We start from the raw sequence: 26,898 nt of genomic DNA on the forward strand, positions 1-26,898 counted from the left end.
CAGGCTGCAGAGCTCTGGGCTGCAGAGCTCTGCCACCCAATTTGGTTCCTAGTGCCAGAAAGGTTGGGGACCGCTGCTCTATACCATTTCCCATACTTCTTGTTCAGACTTTCAAGAAAAGCAGATGTACAGAAATCAGGTTAGTTTGGCAGCTTTCCAACTAAGGGGAGTGGGAGTGGGGGTGGGGATGGAGGGGAGGCGGAGCTCAGGCGGTGTTGTGAGGGCCGACAGGAGCCAGCGGCTGTAAATACAGATGAAGCTTAGCTGGCTCACCAGCCTGACACTCACCTCCTGCAGCCCAGGGGTTGGGGACCGCAGTCCTAGTGGACAGGCTTTAGCCCTGTTGACATCAGTGTTATCATACTGAGAATGGTTGATTAACAGTTAAGTTATTGACAGGATAGTGCAACTTGAAAGAATCTCAATGTAAAGTTCTTTACATATCAGAATTAATCATTGTAGAGTAACCATTATTGGTCCATAACTAAAGACTTCAGTTGACCAAGTTTTCGTAGTTCCCTTGGGTAACCACTTCTCAATTCCATAGTATTCATGGTTAAACGTCCTTTACTTATATTAATACTAAAACCTGTGTGTTTAGCTTTTGTCCATAACTTTTTGAAATTTATGACGTTTCTTATTGAGTTTTAAAATAATTAAAGAGCCTCCCCGGCCCCTCCCCCCAGAAAAATCAATAATAAAAGACACTGCCCGTGTGATGATGGAAAGACGAGTGACTACATACCCAAACCATTTTTGGTGAAGGAGGACTGGGTCTCCTAATTAATTTCAGCTGAGTTTTGCCAAAGAGTCATTTTGATAATCAAACCTTGATTAACCGGAATGTTTGATTAAGCAGATTTTTCTCCCTGCAGTTAATTGTCAGAAAAGAGAGATTAAAACAACCATCACCACCAAATAAGTCCCGGGATTTATTCTAGGGTAACTGCAGGAATTCTACACTGTCTGTACCTGTAGGTTGTCATCAACCTCAGAATGAGGGTACTGAGGCCCAGGATGCTCATACTATTCTATTAAACAGAACCCTAAGTAAGAAAAAGGGTAGATGTTAGAATGATTTCCTAACCCTAAAAGTAGAGGACACTTCTCTGGTCAATACTCATTGAACTGGAATGGGAACTCTCCCCGAGTTTATCTTCTTATTGGAGTTTGGAAGCTTTGCCGTTAGAGGCTAAAATACAAGCCCTTGTTGTTAGAGTTTATTGCAAAATGAAAGAGAAAAGCATGGAAGATGATGTGTGTGCGTGCGTGTGTGTGCATGCTCATGTATAGATGTAGGCTGTAAGAGGAATATGTGAGTCTCAGAGAATAGGACAGTATGTGACCTCAGTTTTTGCTGCTGCTCTATACAGGGTCACTCTGCCTATGTAGGATGCAAACCCTGGTTCTGTACAGAGGGTGGGAACATAAGGGAGTGTTTACTAAACTTCTCCACCCCGAAGAATTGTTTCACTGTGAGAAGTCAGGAGATATACTTTTCAGGAAAGAAGAATGCTTAGATTCCTGATAATTTCAGCAAGTCCCATTCATTATAAGGAAAGCAAGCCCTTTGGTGCTATTTAGAAGACTGTATGTGAGGTGCAGTTCCTCGATTTTCAAGTATGATCTTGAAATCCCCTGGAATCTAGAGTTCATGCTCATTGGTAGAGAGATTATTTCTGCTGAAGTTCTTGCCTGTTTTTACCAAGCCCCAGATACTGATCATTTAGATCAGAGGGTATTGGATGGTTTCTTTTCTTTTCTTTTTTTGAAAAAAAGCATTTTAGAGCAAATGTCTCCAGATGCTTCAAGTGATGTTTGAGTGAGGGTTAGAAATGATTGTCACATCTGTGCTGCATGTCTAGCCCAGTGCAAAAATGCCTGTTGATGGACCTACTTCATCTTTGATAGTTGAGGCAAAGCCAGAAGAATCCGTCAGGCATTCCTGTTCTTGCTTAATTCGCTTTAGTTGCTGTACCATTTTTCTTTTTTTAAAGACAGGGTCTCGCTATGTTGCCCAGGGTATTGCCCAGGCTAGAGTAAAGTGGTTTGATCATAGCTCACTGCAGCCTCAAACTTCTGGCCTCAAACGATCCTCCCTCCTTAGCCTCCTGAGAAGCTAGGACTATAGCCGACTAATTTTTAATTTTTTCAGTTTTTGTAGAGACGGGGTCTCACTATGTTGCTCAGGCTGGTCTCAAACTCCTGGCCATAGCAATCCCCCTGCCTCAGCCTCCCGAAATGCTGTGATTACAGGCATGAGTTACCACACCCAGTCTGCTGTGCCGTTAATTCTCAATTCTGTGTTGATGATAAATGGAGTCATTTGAAGAGTGTTGAAAGTTTTTTTTAAAATATTTTTTAAAATATTTTTTAAATATATTTTTTTAAATATTTTGTTTAAAATTTTTTTTATTTTAAATTTTATAAATGTATTTTTGCTTTTCCCCCCCTATTGTTAGCTCTTAGCAATTTGATCTTATAGGAAAAATTTGTTTAAAAGTGTATTACTTTAATTACAAAATTAGATGCTGTTCAAAGATGTCTTGAATCAAACAAAATCACCCAAGTATATATACTGTGGGTTTTCAAAAGCTTAGGGGGTCACTGTTCTCAAATAAGATTGTTGTCCTGCTTTGATTTAAATCAGAGTTGAACCACAAGAACAGCATCCTTCTTCACCCTTTGCCACATCCTTTGTGTGTGTGTTTAACCTAAATATTAAGACCTGGTAATTTGTCCTTAAGAAAGTAGAAACTTTAAGACCTTGACGTAGAAGATCATATATGTACTAGATGATTAAAATATTTTACCTAATAAAAAGAGTGATATTCCTTAGCAAGGGTGAAAAAGATCACTAAAGCAAGATCTGGCCGTTACTTTGTGCAGTTAACATATTCACGCTGAACAACTATCGGAAGATAGTATGTTATGTTTCAAAAATGGACTAGTCCAGTTAGTGGATGGCAGATGCCTGCATGGGAATTAAGGGCAGTGAGGGTGCTTTGGGGTACAGATCCAATGTTTGCTGCTAATGCCACCAACAGCCAATCTCTTCTAGCAGATGCTTTTGGTGGCCTTTGTGCAACAACATTCCTTGGACAGGAATGAACCATTCGTCTGCCTCTTGATGACAGTTTTAATGTTATTTTTTTTCATTTATTCAGTACATCTTGGCAGCTAATAAAAAAACTGGTTTTAAGTATGAGGCGTTGGGAGAAGAGTAGTTTTGAAATCACTCACTCTCTATTTTTGCAAGGTTTAGAAATCATGGTCCCCACCAGGAACACCCAGACATTTTAAATGTGTTCCGCGCTTACTGTCGTTCATCCACAAGTCAGGCTTGGTTTTAAACAGGTATTCAGTGAAAAGTGAGAGAGCTTTGGCTTGTTCTTTTACCTTAGTGCCATTACATTTTCACTTCGTGTTAAAAAGAACTTTATTAGAAGTTATTTACATTTAGAAGAAATCCTCTGCGTTTGGCACCATAACCATCCTACGTAGCTACGCTTGACATCCATGTACGAAAACGAGAGGGAGATATATGCATATGGGGCAAATAAAGCTGAAAAAAAAAAGGGCCAGTTATACCTTCGTGACTTGAGATGCTGCTCAAATCCCCCACAGATGTCCACCACATGAGCAGGTGATGATATTTTGAAGACTGCAGATTCACTGTTTTTTATAGATCTCTTCCAAAGTGAATATATTATCATACCAGATTTATGTATAAAAGTTTATGTCTGGAATTTGCATTTCCTAAACCATGAAAGAGTTTTGCTGAGACGGTCCCCAAAGAAAAACAGTGAAACTAACCAGTTCCTCACTTGGGGGAACCACTCCCGTTAGGTAGCTCTAAAGAAGATGTTGCTAGTGATCTTTTAGTTACAAATACCCGTAACTCATAACCATTTTTGCAAGAATACTATATATAGTAGGACCCAAAGACCTAGGTAATGTCAACATTATCCAGCTAAGTTTTTTTTTTTTAGTTTTTAAAATTTTTTTTCCTTCTTATTAAACGCAATTACCATGCTTTGAAATCTAGCTAAATCTTGACAATACCAGCAACCATCACATTTTGGCAAATGTGACATTTCAGAAAAAGAAAAAAAAATTTATATTACTATTAGCCCTCTGTAAATTATCAGCAGTTCACATATGCTATGCTATAAAGTTTTAGCATGGATCATGTACTTCTAAACAATGTCAAGATCAGCCAATGAATATCATTTATTTAAAAAGAGATTTAAAATGGTTTCCGTGGATTTACTCCAGGAAGAGGGAAAGGTAACTTTTCCAGGAGGGCTGATGTTGGGCACTTTTTTTTTCTTTTAGTGACTTAACTGCCCAGCAATGACGGAAAAGACATGATGCTTTATTATTTTAAGCTGTATAGAGAAGACAAGAAAGTTCGCCAGTTTCCCTGGGAAGAGCACACAGGGCTTCTCTCCTCCAGGGTTTTCTGTGGAGGAAAGCTAGAAGGGGGAGGAGGCTCCATCCAGTTCCCAAGAAAATTCTAGCTCGATGTGTCATGCGTGCGTGAGAAGCAGGCACTGGTGAGGAGAGACGTGTCTTGGTGGAGGCAGCAGATGAAATGGAGCCAAACTGCAGTGATCCATGGGGAGCCTGTGGGTCCCACAGTGGCCTGGGTGGCACAGTGTGTGTCTGGGGACAGAAGCAATGCTCACCCTGGAGGGATTTGTTGGAGGACAGGAAATATGAGCCATGAGGAGAGGAAAAGGCTCTGTAACTCCCCCACCCCGCACTGGGCAGAACTAGGAGGTAGAATTGCTGTGGAGATGCCAGAGGTGGCCCAGACCAGGTGCAGCTGGGCCAGGGGAAGGGGAAGGGACACAGATGGTTGGGTACCTCTCTGCCAGGAAATGCTCGTCCTCGCTGCGTCAGGACTGGGGTGCCCAGCACAGCTGTGCAGACTTCCCAGTCCCCAGGGTCGCCTGGGGGCCCTTCTCAGAGGAAGGGATGGTGTTGCAGTCCACAGTTGACCCCACCTGGGACGCCTTCCTCCCCAGGGCTGCACCGTGCTTCCTGATACTGGGGTAGCCCAGTGTGCGTGCACTTGTGCAGGAGACAGGGCAGATGTGGAGTTCAAGGTCGGTTGTAAGCAGAACACACCGCAGGTTGCCATCCATGGACAAAGAACGGGTTCCAGATTTTTAATTAGAAGAGCTAAAACATGAATTTTCTTTTAAACATATTTTATCTTGCTTTTTTTTTTTTTCTCTAATGTTTCCACTGGGTGGTGCTGCAGGAATTCCTACCTTTTGCCTTGGATCTACCCTTCCCAGAAAGACGCCTCTAAAACATAATAGGAGGAAGTCCTGATTTAGAAAGATTTTACAGTTTCAACACAATAGAAGAGTTTGGAGGATGCTCTGGCAGGAAATGGTTCAGTTTCTGGATGTGGAAAAACCACCATCATTTTGTATCGTGCAAAAGTGTTCTCATTGCGCTGGGTATATACTTTTGACTTTCATCACTTCTTATTTAGCACAAAAAAGCTTTCACGTTTATCTGAAAGATAATGGTTTCAATTCTAGTGGGAGTGGTCTATAAGATTTCCTTTATTATGATTTTTGTAAAACCATATTAAAGGATCTAAGTAAATAAACATTTTCTAATGTTGACAGCCACAGATTTAAGAAAATGCCTCTGTTAAGGCTTTGTTTGAAGCTGAAGACATTATTCCGTTCTTATCTTAAAGATCATTTATACAGTGTATTGATCAAAAGGATTACCCATTTTTACTTTCAAAATACTTTTAATCTTATAAAGTCTCTTTAGCTGATAACACTCATGTAAGGAGAGGACTAGGGCTGGCCTTACCCCTCCTACAAATGAGGAGGTTGAAACACAGAGGTTAACATCCCTGCCACAGATCACACAACTCTTTAAGGCCTTGTCTGCTATAAGAATTTGTATATCCTGACTCTGAACTTTTCCCCTTATACACAGGATTGAATTTTATTAATATTAATAGTACAAAAATTTGGGTAAAAGATTTCCCATTCAAGCAAAGGCCTCTACAATATAAGAATCAAGAATAATATGGGAGGAAATGCCCACTGGAGATGAGGGAGCTCATTAACTGGAAGCTAAAATTTAATAACAGCAAGATTTAAGAACAGTTAGCACGATGTTACTACAAAAGAGCATGTTTTTTTTCAGGTCATGTTGTGGTCCTCCATGAAATCCCAAACACTGCTTTCTTAGAACGTGAAACAGGGCTTCCCTAGAGGTGTTTCTTTTTTATTTTATTTTATTAGAGACAGGGCCTCACTCTCTTGCCCTGGCTTTAGTGCAGTGGCACAATCATAGCTCACCGCAGCCTCCCAATCTTGGGCTTGAGCAATCCTCCTGTAGAGGTATTCCTTTTAAAGGAAAGTTTTTGAGGCCCTGCTGGGTGCTAGGTACCTTGCCAGGTACTGTTAGCACAGTTTCAATGGGGTTCCCAGCCTGTCCCTATTCACACTTGACCTGTTCCTCATGATTCATTTCATAGTGACGTGAAACGCATGCGTGTTTCGGACCAGGAGGAACTAAATTACTAAACACATAGCTTCTCACGTGCCGTTTGCATCATGGAGAGCCAACTTTGCTTATTAGTGTTGGGGGAACCTGTGAGCCTATCTAAACCAACGTACAGATCTTTTAAAAGAGGAAATTGGTTAAGCAAATGGTGGGAGGATGAGTTCAAAGATTTTTTTTCTTTTTTTTAAACAGAACACAACTAGAACAATTGGAGACACAGATGAGACAAAACCAGAAATGAATAAGGAAATTTCCTGATCTGATTCCTAGTGGGATTTCCGTTGGATTGCCCTACGAATTAAAATGAGACTTTTCTCTTAGCCAGCAGTGAGGTGTGCATGTAAGAAATGAAGCCTCTACTAGGAAGCATATGCGTGGTGATTAAGAACCTGGACTTGGGAGCCAGATGGCCCTGGATATGAGTCTCTGTTGGCCCGTATTACTCCTGTGGCCATGAGCGTCTCAGTTCACCTTTTAACGTCATAGCTTCCTCATGGGCATAGCGAACTGAGAATATTAAAGTTAGGCAGCACATATAAAGCGCTCAGCACAATATCTGGTAAATAGTAAGTGGCCATCAAATGTTAGCATTAAAAAAGAAAAGCTCTTTAATGAACTAATGGACCCTGTACGAGCCCTGTTATTGAGAATTCCATGGAATCTCAGTGTCACTGGTGGTAGAGGATATAGTTAACATTTTCTTAGAACAAGGTCTTAATTTGGAATTTATCAGTAGCTTTAGAATTATCTTTAGAGTTTTACAAATCCTGCTGAAATTATGTGTATTTTATATAAATTTGTCCTTTTTTTTCTCTAGAGAATTTTAGATTCTCAAAAGGGTTCATGGACCAATACATGAAGCAGATATTGTTCTGGGGATGTGATTGTGTGTATGTATATGTGTGTATGTATCTGTTCTAAGAGTGAATATATATTTTAGGTTGAGTATATGAGATTGCTGGTATTTTACTGTTTCTGACCCATAAAAACAATTTCATATAGTTCAACTTAATAGTTGTGATAGGGTTAGGAAACATAATTTGAAATACAATATGAGACAGATGATAATGAGGTATGATTATAGCTTATTTTTGTGTATTATTTATCAAAGCCTAGCAAGTTAAAATGCATCAGGTAGCCTTGGACCACTAGTAATCATATTTATCTAAAATAACTTTTACAGTGTCCAGGATTATAATTTATCACTGAGGACTTACTGGTAGCTTCATCACATCGAGTGAGTCATTTTTCTAGTTCCACACTCTTCTGATCCAAATGACTACTGGTAGGAGAATCTGCTTATTCTTTTTCCCCTGTTGAATTCATGGGGTTCATTACTTGGGGGAGGAAAAAAAATTCTCAGTGGGTTTTCTCGGGCGATAAGAACATCGGTGTCCTTTCAGGAAGCAGAGTTTGGCTGCTGTGTCGAGGGTTAAAACAGAGCTGACACACAAGGCAAAATGAAACCAGAGCCGCATTTACAAAGTGGGACAGATGTAGGAGGCCAGGTTTCCTGTGGCCCATTTTCCAGTTTCCTGCCTGCAACCTGCAGAAGAAGAGGAAGCCCAGTGTTACCAAGTATGAGAACTGAAGCGGGACGTGCTTCAAGCCGGAAGTAAGATACATGCAAACAACACGGACAACAAAAACAATTGCTAAGAAAGTGAATGTTTGGGTTTTAGTCCAAAAAATGTCTGGGAAGGAACAACCCATCTGTTGAAAGAAAAAGCATTGTCAGCAGAGCCTGTTACTTTTGACGTGAGATTTTACAAGGGGACCTGGGGACTGTCCCAGTTTGTAGGAACCTCTGGTTTTTATAGCCCTACTCATCTTTCCAGACATGGTCTGTTGTTTTAGTACAGTTGGTTACCTGAAAAGACTTTCCCTGCAGCGCCCAGGAATTCTAAATCTGTTTCCTGGGCATGTTGATATACGAGGGAGGGGGATGTGGTTAACCAAGTGGCTATAATGAACTACAGCCTCAATTTGGGAAGGCTGGGTGACCAGGTGGCTGCTTTGATCTAGGAGGCTTATATTCCTTTAACCGCCCAGTAACATTTTTGTCTGATGTTTTCAAAGAAGAGATTAAATGGAGATGTGTATGTTCACGACTGCACATCACGCACTCTGTTTGTGTGGCTCCATGGTGAGCCATGGGCAAGATGCAGGGCTCGGGCAATGAAGACGACACTGGAGAAGTGCGTCTGTCTCCCAGGGGGAAAAGAAAAGAAAAATACAATTATTCTATGTTTAGGCTCTTTAACTCATTTTGGAAGAGTCTGTGAAGTCAGATATTACAATCACCATCTGAAAGAAATTGAGATCTAAAGAAATTGTGAATCATTGCACACCTCTTTATCGAGTACCTGTTCTTGGGCAGGTGCTGTGTTAGAATTGCTGGGTGATGCTAGTAAAATAATGGCTGAAAATAAATAGCTGTGTTTGTGGAGGCCTTGTTGAAGGCTTCCTATAAGGCCTATGTGAAGGGAACACGTAAGTCTTTTTGAAGGCTGATAATGTACGAGGAACCGTTCTGAGTTTTTTCCATACGTCATTTCATTTAAATGGCCTTGCTGCTGTGAGGGGCAGAGACATAGGTGTGTGCTTCTGGGACAGCCAGCTATTTATTTACGATACACTCATCTTCTCCGAACCCAGAAAGAACAAACTCTGTACCAGGAATCTTAAGAAGTTTTGGGATGCCGCCAAGTTGGGGATCAAAGAGGCACCCACATGAGGCAGCCTAGGATGGAAATAAGCCCTTTCCCGTCTTGATGTGGGCATACTCTAAAAATGTGGGGGGAGATGGGGCTGGGTTGTGCAGTGGTGGGGTGGGATGGGAAACGGCATGGATTTGTGGATGTGGGAGGAAGTAGAATGGCTCAAAGACACTTTGCCAGGGGAGTTAGTATCATCATTCATTTACTTTTCCAATGAAAACTCACCCATATAAAAGTCACCTATGAACCAGTTGACTGACTTCTCATTTACCCAGACACAGCACAGAGTTTCAGAAGGAAAGAAGGGTAGTTCAGACTTATAGTATTAATAAATTTTGTATGTTATTGCAGTGGTTGTCAGTGATTTCCTCCAAAAAATCTTTCTTTTTCCTCAGCTGAAAGAGTTATTTAAAGAACATTGCAAACTATAAAGGGTAAATAAATAGACTGAACAATACCTACCTCTCTTTTCCTGTTCTTTTTCTTTTCTTTTTGGAGACAGGGTCTCGCTCTGTCACTCAGCCTGGAGTGCAGTGGCCTCATCATAGCTCACTGCAGCCTCAAACTCCTGGGCTCAAATAATCCTCCCTCCTTGGCCTCCCAAAGTGCTAGGGTTACAGGTGTGAGCCACCATGCCCAGCCTTTTTCTTGTTCTTTTTACTCTTGAAAAAATGGAAAATTTTTATTTTTTAAAATTTTTAAATTTTTTTAGAGACAGGGTCTGGCTCTGTTCCCCAAGCTGTAGTACTCACTGTAACTTCCTGGCCTCAAGCGATCCTTCCCCCTTGGCCTCCAAAAGTGCTGGGATTATAGGTGTGAGCTGTGGTGCCTGATGCAAAATGAACAATTTGTAGATATTCACAGAATGAGAATGCAAACATCTGTTAATAAATAAAAAGAGCTTTGGAGGACATGAACTTGGCCTCATGCATTTTTTTACAGGCAGCGGTAATAATTAAAATTTGTTTTAAAAATTCTAATAATCTTATTTCCACCTCACAAAAATAAGAAAAAAGACTTCAGAATTTGTATGGGCTATGCATTTACCAAATGTTATCCTTATTTACTTAATGCACTTATTCTGTGCCAAGTTATTGCAGTCGCCCAATAATACAAAATGTTTTCCAATTCCTTGACTTAAGGACAGGGTTTGTTTCCTATAATGAAATGGTTTCTGTCCTTTCTCTTAGACAAAAATAATATAATGGCACAGAAACACTGCACAGAGGAGTTGAACTTACAAGAATTTTCTGTAAGAAGTGTTCAAACTCATCCTCATTTTTCTAAACGTGCAAGTGAACAAAAAGACATGTACTTAATTAGCACCTACTTTGTTTATTCCTTACACAGAAGCTGTTCTCCTTTCCTTAGGCTCTCTCCTTTCTAATTTTTTAAGTTAGCTAAATTTCTTTAGTTCCCACAACATACAAGCTTAAGAAAATCAAAGATTTAATAATTCTGCCTCCTCAACTCCCACCTTAAAAAAATGAAACCGGGAACATGCAAAGAGAAGTGCTAGGTTGCCATCAACAGAAAAAAGTTAAGTGGGCATTTTGACTTCCAAGAATGAAAGCAAAAACCTCGGACTTTGCGTGAGACCGACGCAACATTAAGCCGACGTCTGGCGCCACCTTGTGGCTGACAAAAGACTGGCCTCCAAGACGACAAAAACAGCCTGGGGGGCGGAGGCGGAGAGGGGACCCCAGAAGCCGAGATCGGGTCATGTGACCTGACAGCTCTCAGGTAGGCAGAGGAGGACGCGGGGGGGACAAGGAGAGTGATCAATATATTCGGTCTATAGCACCTTTCTCTTTGAGGCTGCTTCTGGTGAATTGAGGATAAAACAAAAACATCGAAAAGACTAAAGAGGCATACAAAAATATTTTCATGTCATTTACATTCTTTAAAAACAAAGAGAGTTGAAAACACAGAAGGAGGGCAGAAAACGATCACCCCGAGTCTGCAAAAATGTCTCTCCCCTCCGTGGCAGTGGGCAAGGGCATTCCTCCTGGGTACGTGGGCTCCATCTTCAGCCGTCCCAATCAGGGCTGTCTTCGCGGTCCCTCGGTCCCTCGGCTTGTCAGGATGGAACATTTCTCTTTTCTCTCTTTCTGACCCAACTGCTCTCATCTACCCGCCCCTCCAGAGAAGCCGGGTAGACGGGAGCAGAACCCGCCCCAAAGTGTGAGCACCCAAGGGCCCTCTTTGCTGAGGTCACAACGGCTGGGAGGCCTCAGGCTCAGCATTTAAACCCGTGTTTCTTAAGCTGGAGTCGGAGAATATGTGCTCAGGCATCTATTAAAGAAACTTTTGTGCTTTCAGTTTTGATGATGGTGTAATAAACATAAACATATTCTGAGTCACCTTATAAACAACAGTCACCACGTGGCTGAAGAGTCTCCCTGGATTTCAGTGCTTGTGTTGAGCTCATTGTCTAGTGAACAGAGAACCAAGGTGGATACTGTATCTACAGGATGCCTTCCAGACATCACAGTGCTCTGGGAGGTTTCCCTGTTGCTTAAAAAGTTGATAGTGGTTAACATTTAAATAGCACTTACTATGTAGCAGGTATAGTTTAAATGCATTGTTAGTATCTCCTGTAATCCTTACAACCACCCTGTGAGGGAAACACTTTTATCATCATGTAGGAGGATACGGAGGCCTGGAAAGGCTAGGTAACTTCCCCAAAGTTCCACGGCCAGACAGGGTGAGTGCTTGCATTTGAACCCACAGAGTCTGGCTCCAGAATCTGCTCTTACCCACTCTGTAGTCTTCCAAATGGACAAAGGTGGTTCACTCCCTTGCCTGCTTTGAGTTGAAGAAAATAATTACGCTCCAGTGAAAAACTGCATTGTCTGGAGTTCGCAGAAGACCCCTCTGGAGGATGTGATTCTGATTTTTTGGAAGCTATTTTACAACCTTATTAATGATAGGCAGCTGATCACAAAATAATTCTTATCTATAGATAGGCCAATTCTGTTCCATCTTACAGAGTTCCTTTGACTCCTCTCCTACCCCCAGTTTTGTCTCCATTTGCACATTTATCTCAATATACCTGATCTATAAATGCCTCTATTATTCGTATTCCTTTTTGAACTCATTATAATGTCTGTCTGGTTCTCTTGTTGAATACTGAGTAAAATAAAATCTTTAATGTGTGTTCATCTTGATATCTGTATGACAGCTATGATTTTACCCTTTATTGAAAATTATTTTTTTCAAAAGGAATTTCTCCACTTTCCCCTTCTCAAAGAGGCCTTTGTTGGCCATCTTGATACCGTGCTACCCCCTGTGTGCACACCCTGGTCTTCCTACCTCCTTAGCTAGCTCTAGTTTCCTTTTTCCGTAGCACTTATCTTCTAACACAGTGGTCCCCAACCTTTTTGGCACCAGGGACCGGTTTCATGGAAGACAATTTTTCCACAGACCAGGGCAGGGGGCTGTGTGTGGTTTTGGGATGATTCAAGCACGTTACATTTATTGTGCAGTCAAACCTCTCTGCTAATGATAATCTGTATGTGCAGCCGCTCCCCAGCACTGGCATCACTGCCTCAGCTCCACCTCAGATCATCGGGCCTTAGCTTCTCATAAGGAGCACGAAACCTAGATCCCTCGCATGTGCAGTTTGCAGTAGGGTTCCTGCTGCTCTGACAGGAGGCGGAGCTCAGGCGGTGATGCCAGTGATGGGGAGCGGCTGTAAATACAGAGGAAGCTTTGCTCTCTCGCCCACTGCTCACCTCCCGCTGTGCGGCCTCATTCCTAACAGGCTGCAGACCTGTACTGGGGATTGGGGACCCAAGTTCTAACATACTCTGTCATTTAATTCGTCACATGTTTGTTGTTTATGGCTTTCTCCTGCTGAAGTGCAAGCTCTGTGAGGACTAAAGTCTTTGTCTATTTGTCTACTGATGTATCCCAAATACCCAGATGTGTCTTGGCATAAAATGGGTGCTCAAAAAAAATGGAAGTGGGGAGAGAATTGAGTCCTTATAGGGTATAGTGTATAAATACATCTTACTTAGATGGACCTATGTTGGAGTAGTCATGGCCATAATTTTTTTGTGAGGTGTGGATGCATTTCAACCAAACATCATCTGTTGTTTATAAAATTAATTGTTAATCTGAGTGACGTGGAGGGGGAATGTTCTTTGTCTATAAATTTCATTGTATCATTACATAGGAATTATAAATCTTGAGCTTATATCCAGTTTTGTTGCATATATTAATAGTTAAGAATGGATATAATAAAAAATCATTTGTCAATACTGAGAACAGATTACTTTTTTCCTGCTCCTTTAAAGGAGGTATGTGTATTATTCAAATTTGACAGGCTATTTTTTTTAAATTAAATTTAAAAAATTTTTTTGTAGAGATGGGGTCTTGCTATGTTGCCCAGGGTGGTCTCAAACTCCTGGCCTCAAGTGATCCTCCTGCCTTGGTCTCCCAAAGTGCTGGGATTACAGGCATAAGCCACAGGGCCCAGCATTGACAAGCTATTTTAAATGATCTAACTATACCATGGCAAGATCAAGGCTATAAATTACAAAAGGAAAGGAGCAGTTGGGACAAGTAGCAGGTAGTTTTGCTTTCTGGAGGGGCTGGGGTGGGTCCCAGCCAGCTGCCATGACCGTGGTGCTGGCCAGTGCCAGTAGAAATGGTGAGAGACCATCCGGAGACTGGCAGGCCCTGCTGGCCGCAAGACTGAGGTGAGGTCGGTGGAAACCAGAAAGTATCAAACGTGAAGGGGGCACTTCTTCCTGCGAGAGCAGTGATGCCTTTAGAAGTGGACTAATCCTCCTCCAAAGCACAGAGTTTGATTTTACATCAAGAATGGCATTAAAATACTCGATAAAATTTCATCATACATTTGAAATAAGATCTGGGCGAGGGAAGGGGAAAGAGAAGCATTTTTTAATTAGAAAAAAACGTAGGGAATATTTTAAAACGATTTCTAGCATTTCTTCCATGTGTTCTCCATATTTTTTAAGCTGAGAGTTGTGGGAAATCAGTTTAAATGAAGTTAGGCAGATAAAACATTTTAACTTAAAGCAGGCCTACGTGTGCATGATAATAAATCTCAAGTATCAACACTTTCTTGAACTTTTTGTTGAATAAGAGCCACACTATGCTGTTTGAATGAATGACATTCCTTATAATGGCATTCAGATAAATTGGACTTTATTGTACCTGCCTGTTGAGATTTCAAACTTAATTATGGATTCCAGGTTCAAGGAATTAACTTAGGGAAAAAAAATCATTTAAATTTTTTTTCTGATGAGAGAGATGCTCACAGATGAGTTTGTGCATATGTACAGTGTTTGTGAGTATCGGAAGGCCATGCTTCCCAGGACAATGGTAGAACTTTTTTCTTCTCCAATACCCTAGAGAGCAAAATTTCTAGCTGGCAGAGGTGTGATAGAACATACAATATGATTGTACGTGAAAGTAGTTGGTAAATTTTGACACTGGATTTCATCATTATTAAAATACATTAAAAGTGGAACAAAAAGAAACACAGTGAGTGCCCTCTAATGGAGAGCCCCACAGCAGCGGTGTCAACTGGTGGCCCATTGCCCACCTGTCCCCCTGCTGACCCCATCACATACCCACCCATTTTAATCACACAGATGCTCTGGCCAGAGAAGTGGTGGGTCCAGAACTCCCTGGGGCCTCCGCAGTGTCCCAGAATGACTTCTGCTGAGTGTAGGAAAGAGGGACCCTTCTTTGTAGACGTGAGTATAAGCTCACAGGGAAATATTTTTCAGTCTCATCTCTGAGTAATGTGTGTCCGGGATTTCCAACAGCAAAGCTTTATGTGACTGCACAGTCATTGAAGTGGGCGGATCCGCCAGGGTAAAGGAGTGGCTGGAGAGAGCTGTTTGAGAAGAGGGGAGTGAGGCTGAGTGTGCTTTAGACAGAAGGCTCCAGCCCTTAGTCACCTCCGCGGGAGCCGTGTTGCTCACAAGCAACCCTTCTGAGTAATCCTCCGATGATCCCCCCATGCCCGAGGCCACCACCCAACCTCTGCAGCTTGGTTGAGTTGCAGGGGCAGCTCTGTGATTCCCACTGTACAGCTCCTTGTCTTCCCTCGGCCAAGTTCCTCTGTTCCAGAATTCTGGGAAACGCCTGTAGCAGTGGGTCCCCATGCCCACCATTTGCTCCTCTGCCTGTTCACTTTCTACTCTTTCCCATTTCCTTTTTCTTGCCCCCTTTCTTTCTTCTACCTTTTCCTTAGGCCATGGCTGCAGCACCTGTGGCTGTCACTTAGCCTGCTGTGGCCTCTGAGTAAAGACATGATCAGCCAGTCCGCCCACATCTAGTGGCATGCTTTTTCATGTCTAGACACACCTCATGGTTGTGAATGTAAGCTCCAGAGTGTAAAGATGTTGGCACCCCAGCAAAGGGAGAATTTTTTTTTTTTTTAACAAAGATGTTGTGTGTGTGTTGTAATAGTCAACTTTGGCTGCCATGTGCCGCGTAACAAACTGCCCCAAGAGTCAGTGGCTGGCAGTGGCATTTATTTTTCTCACACAAGTCAGTGTCAGGGATGCTGCTTTAGACTCTCGGTGGGTGGGGCTTGGCTTCTGGTTTTAGGTGGAGTTCAGGTCATCTCCATGTGTCTCATTCTAGAGTAGTAGCTTCACAGCAGGAACAGGCGCACAGGAGGAAAAGGAAGTGCAAACTTCCAGTGCCTTCTAAGACCCCGACTCAGAATTGGCACATTGTCACTTCTACCCCCTAGTCCATTGGCCAAATGAAATCAGGTGGCCAAAACCAAGTTATCAGTGGTGCTGCGAGTCACTTAAGGAGTGAAGAGCTGTGAACATCTAACTAGTCTGCCATGCAGGTCCTCGTAACTCATGCCCAGAGAACACGCTCTCTGCCACAGGGGGTTGGGACACCAGGACATGTGATTCCACAGAGCACAAGAAGCTCCAAGGAGGCCTGGAGCACTAAGTGTAATTTAAGTGGACAGATGTTTCTGTTGCCCTGTGTCCCATTTGGAACACGATGTCAGTTAAAGGTGGGGGGTGGCAAGGGCTGCCCACGCTCTTACCTGGCGTGGGAGCCAGAGGCCATGCAGTTTCTTCCCCTCAGACCTCCAAACGCACGGGCAGCCTTCTGCCCTTTGGAGCAGGTTCCTTTGAGCATCCACTCAGTTTCAAAGATATTTTAGAGCTTACTGCTTGAAGTGTTTAGTCAAGAAAACCTCAAGAATTGGAGACGACTGTTAGCAATTCCCGGTGCCAGTGAAGAGCAGAGCGTGTGTAGCTCATCCTCCAGGGTTTGCAGTAGGAGTCGGAGTGAGCCGTCAGCTGCCCTGAATCCCAGCAGTCGCGCTTGCAAGACGCGGGGAGCTGAAAAGGTGGTTTTGATCCAACAATGAAATGATTTACTGTCTCGAGTGATCATTGTGCTGAATATTGATCTCTGTAAAGAATATCCCCTTTAAAGACCCGTAAATAAAATGGCCCGTGGGTACTTGGAGAGCATTCCTAGTCTGCTTCCCTTTAAAGGAGAAACCCATGTTGCACCCACGCTGCTCAGAGAAACAAGACGACGCATTCTTCTGGTTAAGCACATGAAAGGAAATAAGGAAATGAATACTCACTGGATGGCTAGACATTTTCACATCCATTTTTGTGTGGAAAGGGAGAAATAGAATTGTCAGAATATGAAATCTCCCCTCCCCCGCTTTCAGAGGAAGGCATGGAGTTACAGAGTTGACAATATTGGTACAAAGATCCCTCCCTGGGGCAATTATTCGGGCTTCCAGGTTGCTCACTGCCCCCTGGTGCTGTCACCCCAGGCTCCCCCTAGGACGTCAGTGTCTCCTGCCATGGTAGGGGATGAGCCTTAATTCTCTCTGGGCCTGTTCCCTCCTCACAGCTTGGCTTTGCAGCGTCTCTGCACACCAGAAACCAGTTTTCCACCCTCTTGTCTTGCCTGGCTTCCTCCGTCCCGTCCTACCCAGATCAAAACTGAGGGCACTTGAGAGGTCCCCTTTCCACGGTGGATCTGCAGCGAGGCTTTTGTGGCCAGCCTAACCACCTCTTTTTTATTCTAATTTAATGAACATTGAGAAAACAGGTGGATTATTATTATTACTTAGAATCAGTACCCATTGCCACGGAAGTCCTCAAATGACTGAAGTTGAGAAACTGCCCAGGAGTGGGGAAAATGCCCTTGAGAAGATCCCATTTGAGCTGGGTCATGAGGGATGAGTAGGAGTTCACCAGGCTCCAAAACTAGGGAACAACATTTTAGGCAGAAGAAACAGCACTTACAAAGTTCACACCAGAGTCAAAGGAAAAGGATAACATTTTATAGGCTTTCCTCTCATAGAGGGGAAAACTGCTTTTCCCATCGGTGCACCTGTGACACGGAGGTTTGACTTGCAACATGCTGAGTGCCCAGGAAAGGAAGAGAAGTTCTCTGCAGTTGGCAATGACCGATTCTTCAGTTTCACAAGCATGTACTGACCGGGCCCTGCTATATTTGAGCATCATGCTGGGTTATCAGCGCTGGCGACACAAAGAGTAATCCCACCAAGTCCCTTCCTCGTGACACTCACCATGTAGTAGGAAGAACATTTGCACTTAGAGACACACCGCCACCCCGTCACCCCAGGTGCCTACAAAAGTTCACTTAGCATGGATCCAGCATTTCAGCAAGAGGCTGTCCAACGAAGAAATGGACAGGATGGGTGGGAACACACACTCGTGTTAAGCGGGGTATTGTTTGAACGGGGACTCACTCTCCAAGTGGTCATTTCGTTAGTCATTGTTTTATGTTCATCCCGATGCATCGCTGTCACTTGTGGGGATGTGCACGGTGAATGTGAGGATCTCAGGGCTCCCTTGTATTTCTGAGTCGTGGCTGCTCACAGAAACGCAGCCAGAGAGCTCCCAGCTCCGAGTGGCCTGTTGCAGTGGAAGTAAAAGCTACTTTTTATTTGGTTCACCGGGGGAGGGGTGGGGGCAGCTGAGTCGCCCATTCTGAAAGCCCCTCTCTCCCCGGCAAGTTCGCCTTGTGTCTTGACGGACAGCTCTGACCTGGCCTCTTCCCCCCCAGGTATGGAGAGTGCAATCACGCTGTGGCAGTTCCTGTTGCAGTTGCTGCTTGATCAGAAACATGAGCATTTGATCTGCTGGACCTCGAACGATGGTGAATTCAAACTCCTCAAAGCAGAAGAAGTGGCCAAGCTGTGGGGTCTCCGAAAAAACAAAACAAATATGAACTATGACAAGCTGAGCAGAGCCCTGCGATACTATTATGACAAGGTAAGCCCTTGACCTTGCATGAGACTGCCTGGCGGGGGTGGAATGCCCCTTTGTATTTCATTGGTGAAAGAAGATAGTAGTGTGCTATGAATCAAATTAGAAAATGAAATGGAGGCAATCTATGCCTTTTTTGGGGTTTTTTTTTTTTTTTTTTTTGAGAAAAACTATTGTATAGGGATTTCTTTTCCCCCCCTGGAAGCCCTTTGGATGTTACTGTGGGTTAAATTTTGTTTCCTCTGCATTTTCATCTGTAGTTTGCTGAAAAACTTTGCTACCAAGAGAAATTAGATATGGGGAAGTTCTGGGGCTTCCCTAATGTTGAGTTGCTTGAGTGACAAAATGAACGTTAAAATCTAGAAAGTCCGTTTGTCCTGTCTGGTGTATAGTTCAATCAAATGGGCTTTTTCTGGGGACAGGTAGCTTGACAAATTATTATTTTTTTTAACAGTTTGGTGCCTCAGTGTCCTTATTTAGGAAATAGGAATTGTAACAGTACCGATCTCAGGATTATTGTGAAGACTAACTGAGCCATTACATGTTAAGTACTTAGAACATTGCTTGGCACATGGTGTTTGCAACTTCATGGGAAACTTCCCTAATTGGAAGAAAAACCATTTTCATTTTTAAGTCACTGAGGTGCGACAGGGTGCTTTGTTAAGTGAGAATACAGTGTGGTTGCCATAGCTAGGACAGTTGGAGTGAGGTTTAATGCGTTTCTGGAAAAGTAGTTGATATGCTTGCTAGGGCGCAATTATTGTTATTTAGCATAACCATTTCAGGCCTGTAATTGTTGCCCATGGCTGTTGGAATCTGTTGTTGCTGAATATTTTGCCTCCCAGACATAAAGACTTCGACAAGTCATGATAATGGTTAAGCTTTTGTTCTGGTTTTATTGTTCATATTACAAGGTGAATTAAAAACTGATTTAAATATTAATTCCTGATCTATATTAAAGGCCTTCCCTCTGCCAACCTCTTTGGAATTCAAGACACAAGGATTACACATTTCAGGAAATAGAGACATCATTAATTATAAAGTGTTCCTTTATATGATCGTAATTGCACGTGATTATGTCATTGAAATGCTAAAGGTGCTCTCCTTTAATGTAGCAATTAATTAATCCTGACTTACTGCAGAGTCCTACTAACATATAAAAGCTCTTCTTGCAAATTGCACTGTCTGAAAGCCTCACAGATGGCTTATTGTTTTTTGCACGTTTCCCCAGGTCCTAAGCTCTACAAGGGGAATTGGGACCCCCTGAAGGAAAACAGTCCCTACTGCCTGCTGGCAGAGTGCCTAAAAGCTCCTTTTTGAGACTAAAAAAGCATTTTTATTGTTTTAAATCAAGGTGTCAAAGAAAAGAAGTCCTGCCTCTGTGTCTGGAACTTGGATTCGTTTCTTCACTGGCCTGGGTGGCGGGGCTCAGGGTTGTGTCTCTTCAGCAGAAAGGGATCTGCTGGGTCAGAAGTGACTGCTCGCTAGACTGGGAAAGCCATTGCTCTTTAGACTATAGCTGATCTCCCTTGCGCAGATTTAAAAAATCTCTAGAGAAGGCAGTTTCATAGCCTTTCAACAAGTATGTTTTGGTCCTTTCTGTTAGACTTCTAAGGCCCTGTGCTGAACACCTTTAAACTTGACAAAAACCCCACGAGACAGATGCTGTTATCGTCATCCTCCCTATACAAGTGAGAACATGGAAGCTGTGGCTGAGAGACCTGCCCAAGCTCTCGCAGCCAGGAAGCAGCAGAGCCTGGATTTGAACCCGGCTGGTCTGTCCAGGTTCCCAGGGCACTCACACGCCCTGCCTTCTGGGCTATTCATTGCCTTTGCCTTTGAACGTCTGAGTTCCAGGTAGGTGATCAGGCTTGCAAAGGATATTACAGCCGAAGAAGTTTTGTTTATTTCTTTTCTTTTATATTTTCAAATTTCTTTTATTTTATTAAAAGAGAGGGTCTTGCCCTGTTGCCCAGGCCAAGATGCAGTGGCTGTAGTTCACTGTAACCTTGAATTCTTGGGCTCAAGCGATTCTCCTACCTCAGCCTCCTGACTAGCTGGAACTACAGGCACGCACCATGGCTGGCTAATTTTTTAATTTTTTTTAATAGAGAGAGGGTCTCGCTATGTTGCCCAGGCTGGTCTCAAACTCCTGGCCTCAAGTGATCCTCCCACCTCGGCCTCCCAAAGTGCTGGGATTACAGGCATGACCACCGTGCCCGGCCAGAGGTTGTGTTTATTATCAAGAGCTTCAGTACTGAAAAATCCCAGCAAATACTGTGCATCAGGCTGAGTCCAAAGTTTAGGGCCCAGGTGGCCAGTGTGCCCTGCCTGCCAGAGCTGTCCCCTTCCTCTCCTGCTGGGCAGAGCATGGGGGCTGGCCCCATGCCTTCAATCAGCCTGGAGCAGCATGCGTGAGCTAACAGAGAGGGCAGCCTCTTGTCCTCTTGTGTCATGCAGGCTGGCCACCAGAAGCAGAGGTTCCATGTCTCTCGTTTCATGTTCACACACACGTACACAGGCACACACGCGCAGCTATTTGACTCTTCCTTGTGAAATGCTCTCCAGTGATGAGTAAGACTGAAAGTTAGACTCCTAATACAGTTTAAAAAGAAGAGGAGGAAGAGGAAGGGGGAGGAGGATGAAGAAGGAGCAGGAGGGTGTGGGGAACGGAGGTGAGAGGAAGAAAAGAGGGGAGGGAGGAGGAGGGGGAATGTCAAAAGAAGGTGACAGAAATTACACTATATTTTACAATTTACGAGCAACGCTTTTTTTGGATTTTGCCAGTGTAACTCTATGACTACATGTATAAATGGAGCTGTGTGAAATTGCCAGCATCTGACCATTTTTGACCCACAGAGCTGGCGATCCTAATGGCTCAGCCTCTAACCTGGGAGACAGATGTGAGCAGGGTCTTTGTAGGTGTGTTGGCGCCGTCCTGAACTGCGCGAGTTTCTCAGTCACCCACCACGCAGTCTGCCCCTGCCTCCTTTCAGTGTTCTGATCCTGCTGTCTTTCCTCCTCCTCCTCCTCTCCCCCTTCCTCCTCCTCCTCCCCTTCCTCCTCCTCCTCCACACTTTCAGAGCTTCCCAGTGGCACAAATTAGGGTAATTCCCGAACTCCGCGGCCGCGCTCCTCTTTCCCGCCGTCTTTCCTGTCCTTTGCTCTCTATCATCTCTTCACTCTTGGCTGAAACTGCACATCCCTTGGTTTGTCCTAATAGGGAAGTTTTCCTGCTCGAGTAGACAAGCATGAGAATCTCATTATTTTTATATGTTATATATTTTTAGCTCATTCCAGAATATTGAAAGTGGGCAGAGGAAAAGAAAGTGGAAAATGCGTGCAAAATGTTGCAGAAGGCACTGGAGGAAAATAGTACATGTGCTCATGGGGTCAGGCTGGGACTGCAGTACTTTAATCATCGTTCCTCCAAAAAGTGCTTTTTTTCCCTGCCCCTCCCAGATTATAATAATGGTGAGGTGATTAAGGCAGGAGCTCCAGGCCAGATGGTCTTTGTGACTGTGAGTGGTTTGCCTAATCTCTGTGGATCTTAGTTTCCTGGTCTGTAAAATGGGTGTAACAGTAGAGTCTACCCCGTGGGGCTGTGGTGGGATTAGCTGCATTAACACATGTGCAGTGCTGAGAACAGGGTCCCAAACATGGTAGGCACCACGGGACTTTAGTCAGAGTAATATACAAATAATAATTTCTCTATCACTGATTTGAAAAATTCACACAAGTGCTAAGAAGAAAATGAAAACCTTTGCTATTTCCTTGCTGCTCAGGCGCTTGGAGGTGGGGATGCCAAATCTGGGCATAATGGCTCTTTTTACTTAGGAGCTCTCAGGAACACTTTGTCCTGCTTTTTAATGACCAAAGATGGATGACGATAGTTTCTTTACCCGGTTGCCTATTTTTATATGTTTAGGCTCTTCTGAAAACTCAACTACCAAGATGCTTTTGTATTTAAGTGACTCTTCCTTGCTCCTCTGAATCAAAGCTCACAGACTTCTCTGTGCACACCCAGTTGGAGCAAGTCTCCGTCTTCTGTGCTTCTTTAGTGGCTGGCGTGGGCTTTGTTTTCAGTGCCATCAAGGTTAGAGTCCAACTGTCCCTTGGTCTCAGAGTCTCAGTTCACCCGTCAGAAAGTGAGGATAATAATGGGGCATTTCCTCGTGGGATTGTGTGAGGGTTAAGAGAGACGATGTGTACCAGGCGCTCGGCAGGGCATCAGGCACCTGGTAAGTGCACACTCAGGAATGCCTGTCATTTTAATTGTGTGTATTTATCAAACTTACCGCCTTCCGCTGCAGTCATCTGTTTATATAGCTCTTCCACACAAAACTCTCTTGATTGTGGTCTTTTGGCTTTTGTTTTGTTGCTCTGGTACCTTGCACAGGTTCTGGCACATGTTAGTTGCTCAGTACATGCTAAATGAATGAATGAGCAAGTGGATAAAATAATGATACATATACTAAAATATACGTCACTTATGTAATAAAAGTTAATGAGTGATAAAAGAAAAAGTCGTTGCTTTTTGGTTATTGTACTGTATCAGTGTGCTAGGACTGCTGTAACAGATTGCCACAAACTGGGTGGCTTAAAACAGCAGAAATTTATTTTCTCCCAGTTTGGAGGCCAGAAGTCCAAAATTAGGGTGTCGTGTGGGTTTTGCTCCCTCTGAAACTCTGGGTAGAACCCTTTTGTGCCTTTTCTCAGCCTCCAGCGGTTGTCAGCAATCTTTGGCGTTACTTGGCTTGCAGATGCGTCGCTCTAATCTCTGCCTCTGTGGTCATGTGACTTTCTCCCTATGTGTCTCTGTGTCCAAATTTTCCTCTTCTTATAAGGACACCCGTCATTGGATTAGGGCCCACCTCATTGCAGTATGACCTCATCTTAACTTGGTTGTATCTGCAAAGACCCTATTTCCAAATAAAGTCCAGGTACCAGGGCTTAGGACTTCAACATATTTTTGGCGGGGGACACAATTTAACCTATAACACACACACACATACACACACACGCACATACACACACACACGAGTCATGTACCATGTAATGTTTTGGTCTGTTACAGACCACATATTTAATATGTAACAGTGGGCCCACATCTTGTTTCTTTTCTATGTTTAGATATGTTTAGATACACAAATAGTTACCAGTGTGTTCCAGTTATCTACAGTATCCAGCACAGTAGCATGCTGCACGGGTTTGTAGCCTGGGAGCGATAGGCTAGACCACACAGCCTGGGGAGGTGTAGGGTATCCCATGTAGGTTTGAGTGAATATACTCTGTGATGTTCCCACAATGATAAAATCGCCTAACAACACATTTCTCAGAAGATATCCCCATCGTTAAGTGACACGGGACTGTATTTCAGACACTGCTTGGCTTTTGTGTAGATTTTCAAACTGACACGTAAAAGGAAAACCTTGGAGATGCTAGTTTGAGCAAATCCTAAAAGGAAACTGCCCTCCGTGACACATACGGCATCGAGATTCAACAGCAGGTGTGAGACTAGATTTAACAACAATTATACTACTAGACTCAGTGATGGGTGTGACACTAGACTTAAAGACAGGCATGTCACAGTGTGCCGTCACCATGTGCCAGGCCCCCAGGGTGGAGACAGGTAAAGAAGACGAGTCCTGCTTGGGAGCGACTCAGAGTTGCTGGGAATTCAGCGGTTCCCTGATCTGGTTTTAACAGATGACTTAAATGGGAAGAAAAGCCAGTGCTGGTGGCTTCAGTCCCAGAATAGCCATGGCTGAAATCTAGTGTTGGCCTTGGAGGTTCCTCCTGCGCCTGTTCCTGTGCATTGCCCATGCGGGTGTTGGGAGACCTGGAGGGTCGGAGTTCTGCAGCTGAGCTCTGCCGGCGACCCACCTCCCCACTTTCAGCTTTGGAAAAGGCTGCTGGGCAAAGCCAGTCAGAATTCCAAGGACGGAGGGATGCCCCATTGGGGAAGAAGGTGTTTTACTCCCCATTCAGCTTGAGAAACACGCAGGAGATGGAGGGCGGCTGTGTCTGAGCCTGTGCGGGACAGAAACCAGAGCCCGCAGAGGCCTGAACAGGAGCCTGGGCATTTCACAGCCACTCTCTGCCAAGCACCTCACTTTCCTCAATGTCGCTGTAAGTCCTAACAGATGGGTTTGTCACTGTGGTTCCGATGGTTTGAATTTTTGGGTACAGTTTTTTTTTTTTTTTCCCCTGCTAGGTTTAAACTGATTCTTCCACAAGGTACTTTTACAACGTGATATAATAAGAAGAATCTCTTTCAGAGGTTTTATTTGTGAACAAGCTAAAAACTCTTTTACTTCTTAACAAAGTTGGATAGACTTAGTTTCTAAATCTTTCATCTTAGGCAGAGTAGGGCCAGATGCCCAGAGCTTGCAGGTGACTGGCCCTGACAACTGCCCGTGTACTCTACAGGCCAGGTCTGAGGGGCAGGAGGAGCTGCAGGAGCACAGTGTGTATTCACTTCTTGAACAAGGCCTGGGTTGTTTATGGTTATGCATCTGCCTTCAGGCGACAGGGCCCCTCCTTTCCCCTCTGCCTTTTCCTCAGTCATTCAGCCATTCTAAAAAATATACCTCCCTCCCCGTGAGCGGCTCTGCAGCTGATCGGGGAGACAGACGTGCAAACCAGTTTTAATAGATACACCGTGTAAGGTGCTAGCATGGCCACAATGCTGGGATCCTCCAGGAGAGCGGGGAGGGAAGTGAAGGCAGAGGGAAGGCCTCCGGAGGTCAAGACACTTGACCTGGGGCTTGAGGACTGAGAATGAATTGCCCAGTGTGGAAGGGTACATGAGGAAGGGAACAGCATGAGCCAAGGCAGGGATGTGTGAGTTTGACTGTTTCAAGTGCAGAGTGTTTATTTAGGGAATGAGGGAGAGATGAGGCTGGAGTGAGTGGGGAGTAGAGTATGGTGTATATAGCATGCTAGAGAGTTGGAACTTCACGGTGAGAGCCAATATAGGGTTGAAAGCAAGAGAGGGCCATGACCAGATTTGCATTTAGAAATCAAAATCTGCGCCTCCTCTTAACTCCTCTTGAATTGATAGCTTTACACTCCGACCGCACAGCCCTGATCTTTCTGGCCAGTTACCACAAATCTATCTCCCCTGCTGGCCAAGTTGGCCCTGTCACACCTGCAGCATCCGGGTCCTACAAACCCTTCTCAAAAACTGCCCTGGGGGAGGAGAGGGAAAGGGTGTTGCCTGGTGTTCACATAAGCTCGGGGACTGTCCCCTGCTCCTGAGAAGCTGAAGACGTGGACTTTCTAGGTTGCTGCAGAGAGAGACCTGGAAGCTTACACAGTCCCCCATCCTTTTCCGTCCAGCAGGCCTTTTGTCCTTGCTGTCGTTGGCAGGGAACATTCACCCCAGGGGGAGGCCGAGAGCTCTGCCGGCTCCCTTCTCACCAAGAGATGAAAATGGTGATAGGATGAAAAAAATCCTCCCGTCTCCACAGCAACCTCCTGGCTCAGCCTCACAGCGACGGCACGATCTTTACTTAATTGAAAGGGGTTTAGGGGAGAACAGTCAAGACAAAGTCATCAGCAACCTATTCCTGGAAGCAGAACGCATCGGCTTCTTAACTTAATTAGATAATTCATTTTAAATTGGGTGTGCAATCAGGACCATAAAATGTTAGTGTTAATAATATACGTCTGAGATCAGCTGCCTGTGCCAAGAAGCCCAGCCCTGGTGGAATTCTTTAATTCCTCAAAATAAATTTTATGAAGATAAAATGATACAGGGTCAGCGTGGAGAAGAACAAACGTCCGGCAGTCGTTCATAGCCTGAAACTTTCTAGAATACGTTTGTTGGTAGTGGGATTTTACAGAAGACCCACCTATCCTGGACTCCACTCAGGGTGTTTTATGTATCAAAAGGGCCCTCTGTGCCTAGCCCTGGGTCTGAGTGGTGACAGCCCGGTGTGTTTTGTTGGGTGTCTTTTTTCCCTTTGTAGTATAGCAGCTTCTCAGATGGCTTGAAGTATAACAGATGGCAACTGGACCATTGCCTGGGGGCCGAGGGGACAGCCAGGGCCTCTCTGCGAGCTTTTGGTCCTGGAAGCTGCCTCGAGACCTGTGGAGTGGCCGAGTGGCCTCATGGAGGTCTTCCAATCTGGTCACATTGCCCTGGGAGCTGGCAGCTGGCACAGGAGGCCCGGCTGCTGGGGGGCACTCCATGTGGACTGGGGGTGCTGCCTGTCTTGCACGTGCTTCCAGGCCAGTGTCCCTGTGGCACACAGTGTTCCCCCAAATAGGGCAGTTGCTAGGAAACAAGGATGAGCCAGAGGCTCGGGAGCCCCGTCAACACTGTGTTGATGAGGATGCTT

The 26,898-nt window shown here is 44.2% G+C and overlaps 1 protein-coding gene across 3 annotated transcripts in view; it reads left to right on the forward strand.

Moving 5' to 3' along the window:
* The window catches only part of ELK3 (ETS transcription factor ELK3), a 162,159-nt gene that overhangs the window by 105,424 nt on the left and 29,837 nt on the right, over positions 1-26,898 (forward strand). For all 3 annotated transcript variants that reach the window (XM_069491356.1, XM_069491355.1, XM_069491354.1), the window contains one exon: positions 18,348-18,556. In XM_069491356.1, the coding sequence (XP_069347457.1) occupies positions 18,350-18,556 (207 nt within the window). In that variant the 5' untranslated portion in view covers positions 18,348-18,349. The remainder of the gene's footprint in view (positions 1-18,347; positions 18,557-26,898) is intronic.

Source organism: Eulemur rufifrons, chromosome 16 (assembly GCF_041146395.1).
Source record: "Eulemur rufifrons isolate Redbay chromosome 16, OSU_ERuf_1, whole genome shotgun sequence".
Classification (NCBI taxonomy): Eukaryota; Metazoa; Chordata; class Mammalia; order Primates; family Lemuridae; genus Eulemur; species Eulemur rufifrons.